Consider the following 17294-nt stretch of genomic DNA (forward strand, 5'->3'; position numbering starts at 1 on the left):
GAGAGAGAAGGAAGAGTTGAAGAGGCAAGTGTGAAGGACCAGGAAGTGGCAATGATTAGTAAGGGGGAAGTCAGAAAGGCACTACAAAGGATGAAAAATGGAAAGGCAGTTGGTCCTGATGACATACCAGTGGGGGTATGGAAGCAATTTGGAGAGATGGCTGTGGAGTTTTTGACCAACTTATTCAACAGAATACTAGCGGGCGAAAAGATGCCTGAAGAATGGAGGAAAAGTGTTCTAGTTCCCATTTTTAAGAACAAAGGCGATTTTCAGAGCTGTGGGAATTTTAGAGGAATAAAGTTGATGAGCCACACAATGAAGTTATGGGAAAGAGTAGTGGAGGCTAGACTCAGGACAGAAGTATCTGCGAGCAACAGTATGGTTTCATGCCTCGAAAGAGTACCACAGATGCATTATTTGACTTGAGGATGCTAGTGGAAAAGTACAGAGAAGGTCAGAAGGAGCTACATTGTGTCTTTGTGGATCTAGAGAAAGCCCATGACAGAGTACCAAGAGAGGAACTGTGGTACTGCATGCGTAAGTCTGGTGTGGCAGAGAAGTATGTTAAAATAGTACAGGACATGTATGATGGCAGCAGAACAATGGTGAGGTGTGTCTTAGGTGTGACAGAAGAATTCAAGATGGAGGTGGGACTGCATCAGGGATCAGCTCTGAGCCCCTTCCTGTTTGCAGTGGTAATGGATAGGCTGACCGACTAGCTTAGACTGGAATCCCCTTGGACCATGTTGTTCGCAGACGATATTGTGATATGCAGTGAAAGCAGGGAGCATGCAGAGGAACAATTAGAAAGATGGAGACATGCACTGGAAAGGAGAGGAATTAAGATTAGCCGAAGTAAAACAGAATATGTGTTTGTGAATGAGAAAGGTGGAGGGGGAAGAGTGAGGCTACAGGGAGAAGAGATAGCGAGGGTGGAGGACTTCAAATATACAGGGTCAACAATCCAGAGCAACGGTGAGTGTGGTAAGGAAGTGAAGAAATGGGTCCAAGCAGGTTAGAACGGCTGCCGGAAGGTGTCTGGTGTGTTATGTGAGAGAAGAGTCTCTGGTAGGATGAAGGCCAAAGTCTACAAAACAATGGTGAGGCCGGCCATGATGTACGGATTTGAGACGGTGGCACTGAAGGAACAACAGGAAGCAGAACTGGAGGTAGCAGAAATGAAGATGTTGAGGTTCTCGCTTGGAGTGAGCAGGTTGGATAGGATTAGAAATGAGCTCATTAGAGGGACAGCCAAAGTTGGATGTTTAGGAGACAAGGTTAGAGAGCACAGACTTAAATGGTTTGGACATGTTCAGAGGTCAGAGAGTGAGTATATTGGTGGAAGGGTGCCGAGGATGGAGCTGCCAGGCAAAAGAGCGAGATGAAGACCAAAGAGAAGGTTTATGGATGTGGTGAGGAAAGACATGAGGGCAGTTGGGGTTAGAGAGGAAGATGCAGAGGATAGGCTAAGATGGAAAAAGATGACACGCTGTGGCGACTCCTAACGGGACAAGCCGAAAGGAAAAGAAGAAGAAGAAGAAGTGCATGTGCTGATGTAGCCATAATAAAATCTCGGGAGAGGCCACAGGACATGCTTTTCCTGGTCCCTGTAATTGTCAGAACAGAATCCCTTAACCAACTAAAATAAATGTTCAATGATGGCATAACATTTTGTTAATACTGTTGATCATGCATATTACAGTCTTCAATAAATATTTAACACTTCTCCTCCCTTTCCTTTCAGCTTTTCCCGTTAGGGGTCGCCACAGCGTGTCATGTTTTTCCATCTTTTTCTCCTACATCTTCTTCTCTAACACCAACTGCCCTCATGTCTTTCCTCACAACATCCATCGATTTATTTGGTCTTCCTCTCGCTCTTTTGCCTGCCAGTTCCATTCTCAGCACCCTTCTACCAATATATTCACGCTCTCGCCTCTGGACATGCCCGAACCTAAACATTTTTTGCATTAAATATTTGTGCATAAAACGTTTGTCCATAGTACTACATTCCACATCGTTGGCCTAGACTTCAAGAGCATCACTTGGCTCAACTCCAATCTGAAAAATATCCATCATAGCTACCTTTGGTGACTTAGTCCAGTTCTGGTGCCTCCTGAATTCATGAATAGTGATCCTATTTTGCTCTCACAGTATGTCATCCTTTGTGCAAACAATGGCGTTTGTGAGGAAACATTTTTTGAATTACAAGAGTTTTGGTTCCGCATCGCAGCCTCTCGCCCACCTGACGCCATAGCTTTCCTATGGCGTCAAGTGGCTATCAAAACAACGTGAGCTCAAGCTACGTAGAAACGACAGTAATGGGGCACATTTAAAAAAACAAAGTGAGCATTTCAATTGTGTGCTCTCTCCCGTGTTTTCTTCTTTAATATGCCCATGACGGTAGTATTACGTAGTTTGAGCTCACGTTGTTTTTATACACACCTGAAGCTATTGAGGCGAGCTATCGTTGTTTCGGACTGCCGCGCTACTTCAGGGTTGGCGGCATCATCAGCACGAGTAAAGACATTTTTTTTACAAGTAGCTGCAAAACTAGCTGTTGTAGTCGACATTTTTTGTCTTGGTTTAAGTTGAAACAAACTCACGGGGAGTCGTTTCTGATCTTTGGTGCAGTAGCAACAAACATGCTACGCTAACGATCGTAAAATGCAACGCCCCCTCTCCCCCGAGGAGGTCAGAGTTCAGGCTGGTGGCGCACATTACCATAATAAATATAAATGTGTATCATAAGACATCGAATATCATGTCAAAATGTATATGTATATCTTTTTTTTTTACCACTCAATGTACCTATATACAACTATACAATGTTTTTATTTTTCAGCCATACCTAAATATAATGCACTCTATTGACTTTTTGAAAAAAAATTGAGAAATTACGGTATGTGGAGCAGGGAGGAACGGCATGTCATCACAGCATGTGACTAAATCCGACCAATCACAAGCAATAATCTCCACGCAAACCTTTTATGACGTGCACGCAGCAATTGACCCCTCCGTACAGGGCACTTAACCACGCCTCCTGAAGTGACATCACACCACGTGCGCTGACGTAAGACAAACAGTAAAAATGGCAAATAGAATACAATACATTCTGAACTGAGACAGACTCCATGCTTCTGATTTCATTTAAATCAACGATTTATTATAGATTCTAAATACAATACATTCTTAACTGAGAGACGCCATGCTTCTGATTTCATTCAATCATTCACATGTAGCAATGTTATGCTAGCAGAGAACGTCTCATTCATTTATACGAGACGTGTATTAAAAATCAAATTTAGGGCATATCTTTGTGCAAACACAGTCTGGTTTAGCTTCGGCCACGAGCCAGCAAGAAATCAATACGTTTGTGCAGTCCGATCATCGCTAAATATTGCTCAACAAAGAATAAGTGTGTCAATCGTTCACACGCAGCAGTGTTATGCTAGCGAAGAACTTCGAATTCATTTATACAAGACATGTATTGAAAATCAAATATAGGGCATACCTTCGTGCAAACATATGTGTTCCGGTTGATATTAGATGGATTTAGTTGATGATGCGGTCTTCCACAAAGTTTGATCCATCGAAGGCATTTTTCGTACTGGGTCTTCGGTTTTGGAAAGGGTACGAATCGAACTCCACCAACTAGCCTTTCAGGATACCTGTCGTCACTATTACAAACTCCGTGACTACACCTCTTAACCTTATTTTTTGTTAAATAACCCAAATACGCGATAAAACGCTAACTAAACCTATACTGGACTATGCAATGTTGTCTGAGAAAATGGCTTTGGTTTATGCAGATCTCTGGCCTCTGATTGGTCAGTGACGCGGATTGCGCAATATCCACGGAGGGGTCAATTGGCAAAGACGTTCTGCGCAGTGCAATGCTTGGGTCACTTGATGTAACGCAGGGATTGTCAACCTCACGAGCGCGGGTGCATAAAGAGGCCTTTAGATGTGACACACATGCTCAAAGTTTGCAAGAATAATGACAGTAGGGCTTATCTGCGTAAACATGCTCTGCATTTCCTGGGTTATATGTGGCAACAGAATAATAAATTGTACAAGTACTGTATAACATTTAGTTTAATACTAACCTGTGTTGGTCAGCCATGACCATTGGCATCAGTGTGTATACTGCAGTTTCATTGTCTGTGGGTGGGAGAACAAAGAAGGAGAGAATTGTACGTTATTTCATTCTTCCAAATATTTACACCAAGGATGAGACTGTTTACAGCAGGGTTCCCAACTACCGGGCCATATAGCGGTCACAAACCCCAGGCCATTTAGTACTGGGTCAAACAGAGAACAAAAAATACTGATCATCGGAGTCTGAAAGTATTGCAGCCCTATGGGGGCACAAGTCAGAGCAATCTGTAGGCGTGTCCAAGCCCGAATGCAGAGGGTTGCGTCAGGAAAGGAATCCTGCGTAAAACTGTGCCAAACAAATCTGAGCAATCCTCAAAAGCAGGGGTGCCCAGACTTTTTTACACCAAGATCTACTTTTTAAGCAGCCAGCTTCACCCTGGATCAGGCTGTGCTAAAGGTGGAATTTTAAAATTACACACTATTTCATCCTGCACTTTGTACTCTGGCTTTAGACAAGACCTTTCCCACTCAGAAAAGGTAAAATCTCATTCAGTTTAACCAACTTTTTCTTCAATTGTTCACATACTCCAATAGTCATTGCATCTTAAAAAAACAGCATTTCTTCTATAACTTTCTCCATTAATAGCTAAAGAAAACATAAGCAGCATGTCTAGCTCGTCTTTGCACAACGTTTCCCAGACTGTGTTGCTAACTAAAGCAGCGGTGTTGGATGCTGTCATTATAGAACACATTGATGGGCTGCGTAAGTACTGTAACATTTGTAATTATGAGTACACATCTTTAAGAGCAGGGCGGCGGGGGGGGCTGGGGTGTAAGGAAAAATAGAGTGTGGCAGAGCAGCAGTCGTTGTGAGAGAAAGTTCCGTGTGCTACCTAAAAGAAACCAGTGGCTTTTTTTGATTTTTTTACAGTAGGTTTGTGAATTGTGCCATTGGATGGAACAACCAGTCATCCCTCACACGGCAAAATGCCACAAAATGAATAGCTGTATGTTAAACTTTCAATTTGCATTGGATTTTTTTTTTTTTTGGTGCGCAACATAGAATATCTGCGAAGAGACTGCATCAGCGGTGCACAATTCCGCACGCGCGCAGTTTAGAGGGAACATTGGCTGACTTTTTTTTTTTTTTTTTTTTTGCACACACTCCCGCGATCGACCAGTCAATCACGATCGACCCATTGAGCACCCCTGATCTAAAGAATATTGTACCTGATCGGCCGTGGCCCGGGTTTTCAACACCCGTCCCCGGCACTGTTCACCTGCAGGGGGCCGGTAGACATTCAGCTACCATGGGTCGAAGACAAACAAGAGAAGGAAATTGGATTTGTCAGCAGAAGAAAAGGAATGCACAGAGCCTCCAACTGAGTGTAGGGAATTTGAATGTTGGGACTCTGACAGGTAAACCTCAGGAGTTGTTTGACATGATGATTTGGAGAAAGGATTATATATTGTGCATTCAAAAGAGCAGGTGGAAATGTAGACAGGCTAGACGTTTCGGAACAGGGTTTAAGTGATTTTACCATGGAGTAGATGGGAAGAGAAATTGAGTAGAGGTTATTTTAAAAGAGGAGCTGGCTAAAAATGTCTTGTAGGTGAAAAGAGTATCAGATTGAGTGATGAGGCTGAAATTTGAAATTGAAGGTATAATGTATAATGTGATTAGCGGCTATGCCCCACAGGTAGGATGTGGCCTAGAGGTGAAAGGGAAATTCTGGAAGGAAAGATAGGTGGTTTTGAACATCCATGACAGAGAGAGAATTGTGATTGGTGCAGATTGCAATAAACATTTTGGTGAAGGAAACATGGGCAACGAAGAAGTGATGGGTAACTAAGGAATTTTGAGGGATAGATGGTGGTGGAGTTCGCAGAAAGGATGGAATTGGCAGTAGTGAACACTTTTTTTAAGAAGATGGAGGAACATAGAGTGACCAAAAAAGAGGAGGTAGAAGCATGCAGGTGGACTATATGTTGTGCAGAAGATGTAATCTGAAGAAGGTTACGGATTGTAAAGTAGTGGTAGGGGAGAGTGTAGCTCGACAGCATAGCATGGTGGTGAGTAGGTTGACTCTGTTGGTGGGTAGGAACATTAGTAAAACAAAGATAGAGCAGAGAATCATGTGGTGAAACCTGAGAAAGGAAGAATGTTGTGCGGCCTTTCGGAAAGAGGTGAGAGAGGCTCTCGATGGACAGGAGGAGCTCCCGGAAGAATGGACTACTACAGCCAAGGCGATCAGCTAGACAGGCAGGAGAGTACTTGAGACAGGCAGGAGAGTACTTGAAATGTCTGCTGGGAGGAAATCAGAGAAGGAGACTTGGTGGTGGAACCACAAAATACAGGAAGTCATAGAAGGAAAGAGGTTAGCAAAGAAGAAGTCGGACACTGAGAGGAATGAGGAGAGGCAAACGGGATACATTGAGATTCGACGTAGGGCAAAGGTAAAAGTGGCGAAGGCTAAACAAGAGGCATATGACGACCACCAGGTTGGACATGAAAGAAGCAGAAAATGATCCCTTCAGCTTGGCCAGACAGTGAGATAGAGATGGGAAGGATATGCAGCAGGTAAGGGGGATTAAGGAAAGAGATGGAAATGTGTTGACTGTTGGCAGTAGTCCCCAAAATAGATGGAAAGAGTACTTTGAGAAATTGATAAATGAAGAAAATTAGAGAAGGAAGGGTAGAAGAGGCAAGTGTGAAGGACCAGGAAGTGGCAATGATCAGCAAGGGGGAAGTTACAAAGGCACTGAAGAGGATCAAAAATGGAAGGGCAGTTTGTCCTGATGACACACCTGTGGAGGTATGGAAGCAATTTGGAGAGAGGCTGTGGAGTTTTTAACCAACATATTCAAAATAATACTAGCGGGCGAAAAGATGCCTGAAGAATGGAGGAAAAGTTCCCATTTTTAAGAACAAAGGCGATTTGCAGAGCTGTGGTAACTATAGAGGAATAAAGTTAATGAGCCACACAATGAAGTTATAGGAAAGAGGAGTGGAGGCAAAACTCTGGACAGAAGTAACAATCTGCGAGCTACAGTATATAGTTTCATGCCAAGAAATAGAACCACAGATGCATTATTTGCCTTGAGCATGCTCGTGGAAAAGCACAGAGAAGGTCAGAAGGAGCTAAATTGTGTCTTTGTGGATCTAGAGAAAGCCTACGACAGAGTACCAAGAGAGGAATTGTGGTACTGCATGCGTATGTCTGGTGTGGCGGAGAACATCACCTCCACCTTTGCCCTACATCACATCTCAATGTACAGTAATCTCTTGTTTTGCATGGTTAAATGGTACCAGGGAGATAAAAATGATATGAACAACCATATTATCAAATGTAATGTTCCAATACTCTTAAATATAGTTCTAATATTAGAATAAACAATATTTACCATATTTATCCACACACATTTGTATAACTATCATATTATGCACTTGTTTCATTAAAATAAGTAATCTCAGTTCAAAAGGAATAACACACCACTGATCGGTCAGTCACCCGATGTAAAGAAAGAAATGGAACATGAGATCCCAGGGAGCACAAAGTATTTTATGAAATGAAAAAAATCCCATCAATTTAATCCAGATACGAAAGGGGTAAAAGAGACTCGGGAGTTTTTAAAGGTCAAGTGTCATCCCTATAAACATTCTAAAATAGATATTGCAATGAAAAATACATAACATTATTCGCTTCAATGTTTATACGAAAAAATAAATGTGGGCGGAGAGCATGTCAAGTTGCAGAAGTGTCATTTCAAAGACATTCCCACTCATTCAAGCAGCAAATCCAAGGGCAGGTGAGGATGGCCAACTATATTGTGTTTTGGGCCATGGGCCGTGGACAAGGGAACAAATGACTAGGGTCCTTGAGGATATTCCAAAACCTGCTGATGATATAGAGGGGTGTGTTCAACGTATAATGGACCTACAGCAAAGTTATTATCTTAATGGATCTGAAATGCAACAAGTATTCATGCACATTACAGGGTTCAGATGCCACCAGTGTAAAGGACAGTGGCATCCATAAAGGCTACTGTACCAAATATTAACATTTGTTTTCTAAGGTGTTCAAATACTTATTTGCAGCTGTATCACACAAATAAAATTGTTTAAAAAAAATCATACATTGTGATTTCTGACGGGTCCAGAGTTCATACTCAGTGTGACCAAAAAAATTGAAGGCCTTTTTAGGGTCATTCTTAGGGGCTGACACGAAACATTTAGGGCCGACACGGAAAAACTTTAGGGCCGACACGGAAAAACTTTAGGGCCATCGTGGGAAATCAAGAGTAAGGAAAAAAAGACTCACCAATGGTCCCATCAACCGTTTATGCTTCATCAAATTTTACAGTACCTCAGTACCTGTGACAGTAACCCTTGTGGTAGTTCTCATTGATATGACCATTGTCAACGTCTTTACATAACAGTCTACAAAAAAACAGATTCTAACTCCAATTGCAACTATATGCACAAATGTCTTCTATTAATGTCTGTCTCAGCACCCCTACTCTAGCTCCTTGAGCCTACCCAGTGCCTCCTCTATTTATTGCTGCAGAGGTGCCAAAGTGGCTCTCTTGTCCTTTGCTCTGCCTCTGAGTGCATTGGCCTTGGTGATAAACCTCAGATTCCTCTTTTCTTCTGCCTCCTCACGCAGCCTGTCAGCCTTCTCGATAAGCGTATATATGTCAGTCTCTATTGTGGCTTTTTTGGCTTTGAGGCAGTAGAGATGAAAAGTGGGCAGTGCCAAATGTAGCCAGGTACGAAGTCTTCCTTTCCCCACAGTGGTACTTTTTAGCAATGTCACTGTCTGGGAACATGACTGCAAACACTTTCGAATTATTTTCGCAAGATTTGCAACTGTAATGGCTGCAGATCACTTTTAAAGTCCACACGATCTCTGCCTTTAACGAGTCCGTCTTTGTGTATTGAACTACGTTCATAAAGCCTGACTTCTGGCTGGTTGAAGTCGATGACTGGACAACTGTCGGTGCGCATGCACTGCCAGTACCACTGCCTGAAGTTGATGCTTCACTAGCTTGATATTTTAGAAACAGATTCATACCAACGGAAGCTGAGAGACTTCGCCAAATCAGCATGTCTCCTGTTTTTCTAGTGCGACTCCAGCGCTTTGACGCCCATCTTTTCAAGCTGGTAACTCTGCTTGCACAAATGGCAGTAAAACATGTGCCGATCCTTTGGATCTTGACGAACCCAGCTCCCAAACTCCTTACTTTCAACTCAAGCATCTTGAAAAATGCACTTCCCCATGATACAAGTTGGATCGATGAAAGAACTACGCCACGTCGTAACAAAGACGAAGTGAAACGCCTACTCATGGAAAAAAAAATGGAATATCGACAAGATGGCGACTAGTTGTCAACACGCTGACTTCCGTTGACAATTTCCGGCTGTTTTGGACCCCAGACGGATCGCTATTTTTTTTATTTTTTATTTTTTTTTTAAATGAGATTTTTTTTTGGGGGGGGGTTTTAGAGGTCCTCCCTTTGATTTTTTTTTTTAATTTAAGGCCTTTTTAGGGGCTTGACCGGTTTTTGCAGATTTTTAAGGACTTTTAGGAGCCCCTAAATGCACCTTTGAAAATTTAGGGGTTTTTAGGGCCGCATGCGAACCCTGTTATCTCTCTCACAGTGGACATGCAGCTACAATGAAAATTTCAGACCCCTCCATGATTTCTAAGTGGGAGCACTTGCAATATAGCAGGGTGTTCAAACACTTATTTTCTTCACTGTATATGCAACAGTGCTCAATTTGTTTGATGTCTTAAAGGCCAGTACCCAAATAAGGTCAACAATCAGCCAATGACTGCCCATCTTTGGTGAAGTTGTGTGCACTTGATTGTGTGAGACCCAGAAAAATGAAATTACTTCAAAATGCTATCTAGCTTCTGCAGACAAGTTGGCATAAGTTAGCATTAGCCACTGGGATGTAACCTCAGAGTCTGCAATTCATGAGGGTCTGTGAGCAATGTCACCGTTATTGCAGTAGGTTCTGATGTGCTGTGAGGGAAACTGCATTTGATGCACACGTCTGTGTAACCAACGGGAGACGAATAGCATCAACAGGATGGGACAACTGGACGGTTGTGCACCAGAGGAAATACCCAGCATCCAACCTGGATGCTTGCCATGCTCCTCTCAGGAGACCGCTTCAGAAATCCAGGAGTTTGAGAACATTAAAAATTCAGTCGAATCCAACAGGAAAACCACTTCTTATCGAAGTTCAGAATAAAAGGTTATTTTTTTCAAGTGTCTTGGCTCTGTGCCCAATGAGTAAAAGCACTGCACTGAGTGAGTTGACAATGCATTGTTTACAATGGGAGAAATCATCCATTCTTCCATTTTCAGTCCAGTTTTTCCTCACTTGGGTCGCCGGAGTGCTGGAGCTAACTCTGAGCAAGAAGCGGAACTCGTCCCCAGCCGATCACAGGGCACATACAGACAATCATTTGCACATACATTCACACCTATGAGATATTTAAAGTCTTCAATTAACCGACCATGATGTTTTTGGGAACCCAACCAATCACAGGGAGAACATGCAAACTCAACACAGGCAAGGCCGGATTTGAACCCGGGTCCTCTGAACTGTGATGCAGATGTGCTCACCAGTGCCACCATGGGAGAAATCAGACACTGTCAAATACAGATGACTATAAGCTTGATTTACACTGTATTAAGGTTGAGTAAAGTATGTACAAAAATAGAAAGAAATACTGAATCTTATCATGGAAGACATTTGTACCTTCTTTCTGTAATTTCCTTTTCATTTTTACTGTCAGGTACAACTCATGGTAGCTTTGTTTGGATAAATATAATGACAATGAAAATCGCCCAGAAAAGTTTAACATAACTGCTAAACCTCTTCCTCTAACCATTTTCTATAGTTTTCTTGATCATAACCAAAGTGAATGTTACACCAAATCGTTTGTATTCCTCCGGTAAAATGCCTTTATTGGTGGTAGGTATTCTAAAGAACAAGAAACTGCATGAAAAAATGGTTGTCTAATGTTTTCAGTCATGACTGTATATCATACATACAGCGGCTGAAATAAGTATTTCACATCACTTTTTTTCTCATTAAATACATTCCAAAGGTGCTTTTGATGTAATTTTCACCAGATGTTGGGAACAACTTAAATAATCCATACATACAAAGAAAGTACAGCAAATAAAGTACAAACAAAATATTGAACACATGAAAGGAGGTGGAAAATGGCATGAAAAGCCAAGGCAACACTTTAAATCTATCAATATTCAAACAGCAATCTAGCCCCTTGTCAGTGGAAATGAATATCATATGGTTCAATTGTAATTGATGACATGCATTAAGGTCTAATTGCCAAGGTGAGTCAAGACAAAGTATTTGTTGCCAAACACATTGGTGAAATTGGTTACAAGTCCATATCCAAGGTTCTCAAGTTTCACTGAGCATGGTTGGGGCCATAATACGTCAGTGGAAAGCCAATCATACAACAATAAATTTCCCTCAATCACATGGTCCTCACAAGATTTCAGACAAATGTGTGTAAAGAATAATCAGAAGAGTTGTCCAAAATACCTGTTGAGAGCTTCAAAAAGACATGGAATTAGCCGGTTCTGTTGTCACAATAAAAACAGTGAGTGCTGCACTGTGCTGCTACTGACTGGATGCACGCTCACCACATAAGACCACACTGCTGGGAGAGTAGTGGGGGGGGGGGGGGGGGATCATGTCAAAGCTCACTTGAAGTTTGCTGAGGAACATTTGGACAAGCCATTTAAACACTGGGAAAATATAGTTTGATCAGATGATTGATTTGATTGGATGGGTAGCGTCGGTAAACAGTCATTTTTAGGACTTTCCATAGATGTTTGATTGGATTAAAGTCCAGGCTCTGCCTGGGCCACTCAAGGACATTAACAGGCTGCTCCTGAAGCTTCACCGTTGTTAGTTTGGCTGTGTGCTTTGGTTAACTGTCATGTCAGAACGTGAAGATACCACAATCGGAGTTCCTGAGCACTATGGAGGAAGTTCTCTTGAAAAATTTGGAAGCTCCCATTTCACACTCTTTGTGGAATAGTTGTCCAGTTCCTGCAGCAGAAAAAAAAAACTCCACAGTGTGATGCTACCGCCACCATGCTTCACAGTACCCACAGGTGTTACCCGGATGACGAGAAATGCCTTTTTGCCTCGATATATGATGCTTGAAATTCAGGCCCCAAAAAAATTCATTTTGTTTTCATCAAAACAGATACTTTTGTTTCTGGAGGTCTTGAGAATCCTTACGGTGCCTTTTGGAAAATTCTAAGCAGGCTCCCATGTGCCTTATAGTAAGCAATGGCTTCCATCTGGCCATTCTACCACAAAGAACTAAATGATGGAGTGCGTTACCAATGCTTGACCTTCTGGGTGGTTCAGCTCTTTTTTTGCCAAGGAATACTGCTCCACCTGAGTGACCATAGGGTTCCTGTTCACCTCTCTGAGTAAGGCCCCGGTTACATAGCTTGGTCAGACAGAGAGACCCAGGAAGGTTCCAGGCATTAAAAATTTCTTCGACTTCCGAACAATCGAGACCAGAGTCCTTTTCGTGAAATTCAATGCTGCTGAAATTCTCTCGTACCCTTGTGGTTCTGTAGACAATTCCTTAGATTTCATTGCTTGGTTTCTGCTCTGATTTGAACTGTGCACATTCAGTAGTAGGAACGCTGATTAAGTCTCAACAAGTTTGTAGTTAAAAAGAGAACATTTGAAATATGACAAGTTGAGCAATATCCAAGAAGACATCCACTCTGGCAACTCCTGTGGACAGCATTATTTTGCTGTATTCAGCATGATAACAGGAAACCAGAACTCAGTGAGAGCTCACAATTAAGATGAGTTTCCCTCCCGTCCCACAAAAAAAATGTTGAAACGGGAAAGAGGAAACACGTCAACAAATGTCAATCTCACTACGTTTTTTTTTTATTTATTCCAAATCAGAAACCTTTTTTGGGAGGTGGGGGGTTGTCAATGACTGTCTCAAGGCAAAATTAATGATTCAGTACATACAATATAATTTGGTATTCATACACACTGTTAGAGAAACTGAAGGGAGTGCAGTGACAGCTGACGCTAACCAACGACAAAATTGTGATTGCGTGTTACCTTCAGGGAGTTCCACAGTCCTGGCACGGCGTAGGGAGCGGGTCAGTCGGTTGAGCTGTACGTTAAACTGCTCCATCGCCCGTTCCATTATAGGTTGGACGGTCAACTGGGAAAATTTACGGGAAACCACAGTGTTGGCCGAGAAATTTATCGGTTCCAAATTCGAATACGTTGTCCATGAGCCTGGACGCTGCGGGGGTAATCTTTTTCCTGATACAGGAAACTGCTTTATACAACCAACTCGTTATTTCCCTCCTTCACGCCAACGTTTACTGCATGGATTCATACTTCCTGCTTTGATGACGTCTTTTGCTCGATGTGTTCCCTGGGTATTGTTGTCTTTTAAAGTTCCTCGGTTTCAACGTCCCGTCTTGTTTTGTCCTAATTTATTCATTTTCCCCACAACTTTAGTACAGTATATAAATATTTTTTTTCATTGTCCTAAATGCAGCCCTATGGGGCACAAACTAGTGCAATCTGTAGGCCGGCACCAAACCCGGATAAATGCGGAGGATTGCGTCAAGAAGGTCAAACAAGTACGGGCGACAATGACGTAGAATAAAAACTAGACACGCACAGGAAACTTTCACGTGATAATTCGGCTTCAACTTCTGGTCAGGGCAACACGTTCCTTTGGGTATTTGACACCTTTGACATCCTTACAATTGTACATTGTGAAACATAATAACATGACATTTTGTTGGAATGTTTTGTGGTGGTTTACATAATTCACCTACGGGACCTCGAGTGATGTTACGACGTTCCGTACGGACGTTATTGTTTTGTTACACTTTCGGTGTTAGTCTGTTTATGTCTGCCATTAAGACGAGGTTTGTTTCTGTGTTCGACACTCCGCCTCCTTTTCTTCTGCGCTACGCTGTTGACCCCGACGGCAGTCCCGGCGTTTCCGAGACTGAAACGAACATGGCAACTGCCATCCTCAAATTGCCGGAGTCGGATGATACCGCGCGCTATTGCCACTTTGTCTCAGCCCTCGGGAGCTCAACGGCGGCCAGGGCAGTGAGTTTCATCACATCTCTCCCGGCCCAAGATAAATATGTTGGGTTTAAGACTCCTCTCCTCAAAGTTTTCGAGCTTTCACTGCCAGACCGAGCCCGAGGTCTTTGGGTTATTAATGGACTGGGGGACAGCAAACCTTCCAAACACATGGAAATGATGCTAAACCTGCTGGGCGCAAAAGAGCCCAAATTCCTGATCATGCCACTGTTTCTTAGACACATGCCGCCGCATGTTCAGACTGCACTCGGCGGATTTTGTGTTCATTCGACATGACGCCCACCGCGGACCCCTGCGACCTCCATACGACGGCCCGTTCAGGGTCCTGGAGCGCGGGGATAAGAGCCTGCTGGTGGACAGTGGCGGTAGACCTGCGACTGTTTCCGTGGACAGGGTCAAGCCCGCTCACCTGGACATTGCCCAGCCTTTGGGATTGGCCCTCCCCCCGCACTGGGGTCATCCCCCTTTGTCCTGCGCCCCTGCACCTGCCGGGGTGCCCTCAACCCTGCCAGGGCCCTTGTCCCTTGACTCAATGGACAGTGCAGCCTCTCGCCCCTTGGGCCCTGCAGTGCACACCCGCCGGTGTCGGGCCATCGTCGCTCCACAGCACAGGGATTTTGACTATAGGTGAATTCTGTGGGTGGGTGGGGGGTTGGGGGCTTGTGTGGTGGATTACATAATTCACCTACGGGACCTCGAGTTAGGTTACGAGGTTCCGCACGGACATTATTGTTTTGTTACACTTCTGGTGTTAGTCTGTTGACGTCTACCATTAAAACAAAGTTTGTTTCTGTGTTCGACAATCCGCCTCTGACTCCTTTTCTTCGGCGCCACACTGTCAATATGGCTAATTCATGTTGCGTTGTTGGCTATCAAAACCACGCAGGTGGTCGCAAAGAAGTAACCTCTGACCTGTATGTGTGTTTCACTTTAACCTTACTCAGGCTTGAACTTGAAGCTGAGGTAACATTGCATATCCTGAAATTTATGAATGACTACTTTTTATAATTAACCTCAGCTTTATATTACCCCAGTGTAACTATTAACACTTATTGGATAGGGCTAATATGTAACATTGCTCCAGAAATGATATCTTGAGAACTTTTTGAATTACTTCAGAATACCATCAGATAAGAATTGTAGACAATCATGGGTGCGTGGCATCAACCGCATTGATGCAGTGACGAAGACGGAATGGGTGCCGTCAAGATATGTTGGTTGTTCTGAACACTTCAGAGAAGAGGACTTCTATCTCTCCAAGCACAGGCATTTGAAGCTGCTCAAGAAGATTGCAATGCTGTCTTTTTTTTTTTTTTGAACAATGCAAGCATGGTAAACTGGTCTCTTATTGTGTATATCTGTAATCAATTTCAAAAAATGTATAATGTTGCTACTGCGTATATTGTGAACATTTTTATGTTCACTTTCACCTACCTTATACCACTAGAAAAAATTACTAGAGTTTGGTGTACAATGAAAGTTTCCTGTTTATTGCTATAAATTAAAAGTTAAAGAAAATCACAAGTTATAAAGAAAAGGATAATAGCTGCAACATTTAGTGGGCCTATTTGGATAAACTAAACTAACGTCAATGCCTCAGATGATTCATTTATAAACCTGAGAGCGATACTGTGGACTTTATTGATAACATTTCTGAGATTGTTCATCCTCTTGAACAAAAAATGTCAGAAAAATTCCTGGTCATTTGTGGAATATATCAATTGAAATGCCTGCTACACTAAGACGAGAGGTGGGCGTGGCAGTTGACATGGGGAATATTATTAAGATCTGTACCTCCTATTACATATGTATGTGTAAATGTATGTTCTAAACCTTCCTGGGCATGCTGCAAATGTTTAGATTATATTCATGTCTCTAGGGATCCAAAAACATCCCAAGTGTTTAGATTTATCGCATCGGTTTCCATAACAACGTATGTATGTTTTCTATAACGTGTGTGTTAACCATGCTTTTTGCCCTGACCGGAAGTCAGAGCCAGTTGCCCTGAGTGGAACCATTGTTGGATGCAGAGGGCGCAGTCCAGTTTTTATTCCACATCATTGACGTCCTTTTCAATTCCATATAGACACAATTAAAAGAGCGAAAATTAGAAGCGATCAAAATAACGATTAATTTACTTTGAAAACTTGGCAAAATTAGGGATTTACAGAGAAGAAAATAAGTATTTGAACACCTGGCTATATTGCAGGTTCTCCCACTTAGAAATCATGGAGGTGTGTGGGAGAGAATCTAAAAAGAAAAATCCAGAAATCACAATGTATGATTTTTTTTAAACGATATATTTGTCTGATACAGCTGCAAATAAGCATTTGAACATGTGAGAAAACCAATGTTAATATTTGGTACAGTACCTTTTGTTTGCAATTACAGAGGTCAAAGTTTTCCTTCGTTCATCAGGTTTGCGCAAACTGCAGGATGGATTTTGGCCTCTTCCTCCACACAGATCTTCTCTAGATGAGACAGGTTTGTGGGTTCTCGCTGAGAAACACAGAGTTTCAGCTCCCTCCAAAGTTTTTCTATTGGGTTCAGGGGTGGAGACTGCAAAGGCCACGCCAGAACCTTGATATGCTTCTTACGGAGCCACACCTTGGTTTTCCTGGCTGTTTGCTTGGGGTCATTGTCATGTTGAAAGACCCAGCCACAACTCCTCTTCAATGCTCTGACTGAGGGAAAGAGGTTGTTCCCCAAAATCTCACAATACATGGCCGCGGTAATACATTGCAGTCTTCCTGTCCCATGTGCAGACAAAAACCCCCAAAGCATGATGCTACCAACCCCATGCTTCACAGTAGGGATGGTGTTATCGGGTTGGAATTCATCATTGGTCTTCCTCCAAACACGGTTAGTGGAATTATGACCATAAAGTTCCATTTTGGTCTCATCTGACATCAAAACCTTCTCCTATGGCTCCTCTGTATCATCCAAATGGTCATTGACATACGCTGATTTAAGCAGGGGAACCTTCCGTGCCATGCATGATTTCAAATCATGACGTCTTAGT

At 42.7% G+C, this 17294-nt stretch overlaps 1 protein-coding gene across 8 annotated transcripts in view; it reads right to left on the minus strand.

The window, feature by feature from the left end:
- hace1 (HECT domain and ankyrin repeat containing E3 ubiquitin protein ligase 1) overlaps window positions 1-14894 on the minus strand; it is a 128689-nt gene extending 113795 nt beyond the window's left edge. For 6 of the 8 annotated variants that reach the window (XM_061818937.1, XM_061818940.1, XM_061818936.1 and 3 more), the window contains exons 1-2: window positions 13256-14894; window positions 4107-4161 (exon numbers count right to left, since the gene is read on the minus strand). In XM_061818937.1, coding sequence (XP_061674921.1) covers window positions 4107-4161; window positions 13256-13343 — 143 coding nt within the window. In that variant the 5' untranslated portion in view covers window positions 13344-14894. Of the gene's footprint in view, window positions 1-4106; window positions 4162-11689; window positions 12203-13255 lie in introns of those variants that run through there. The other 2 variants (XM_061818939.1, XM_061818941.1) reach the window with 2 other exon arrangements.
- Window positions 14895-17294: the final 2400 nt, after the last annotated feature.

This window comes from Syngnathoides biaculeatus, chromosome 5 (genome assembly GCF_019802595.1).
Source record: "Syngnathoides biaculeatus isolate LvHL_M chromosome 5, ASM1980259v1, whole genome shotgun sequence".
Classification (NCBI taxonomy): Eukaryota; Metazoa; Chordata; class Actinopteri; order Syngnathiformes; family Syngnathidae; genus Syngnathoides; species Syngnathoides biaculeatus.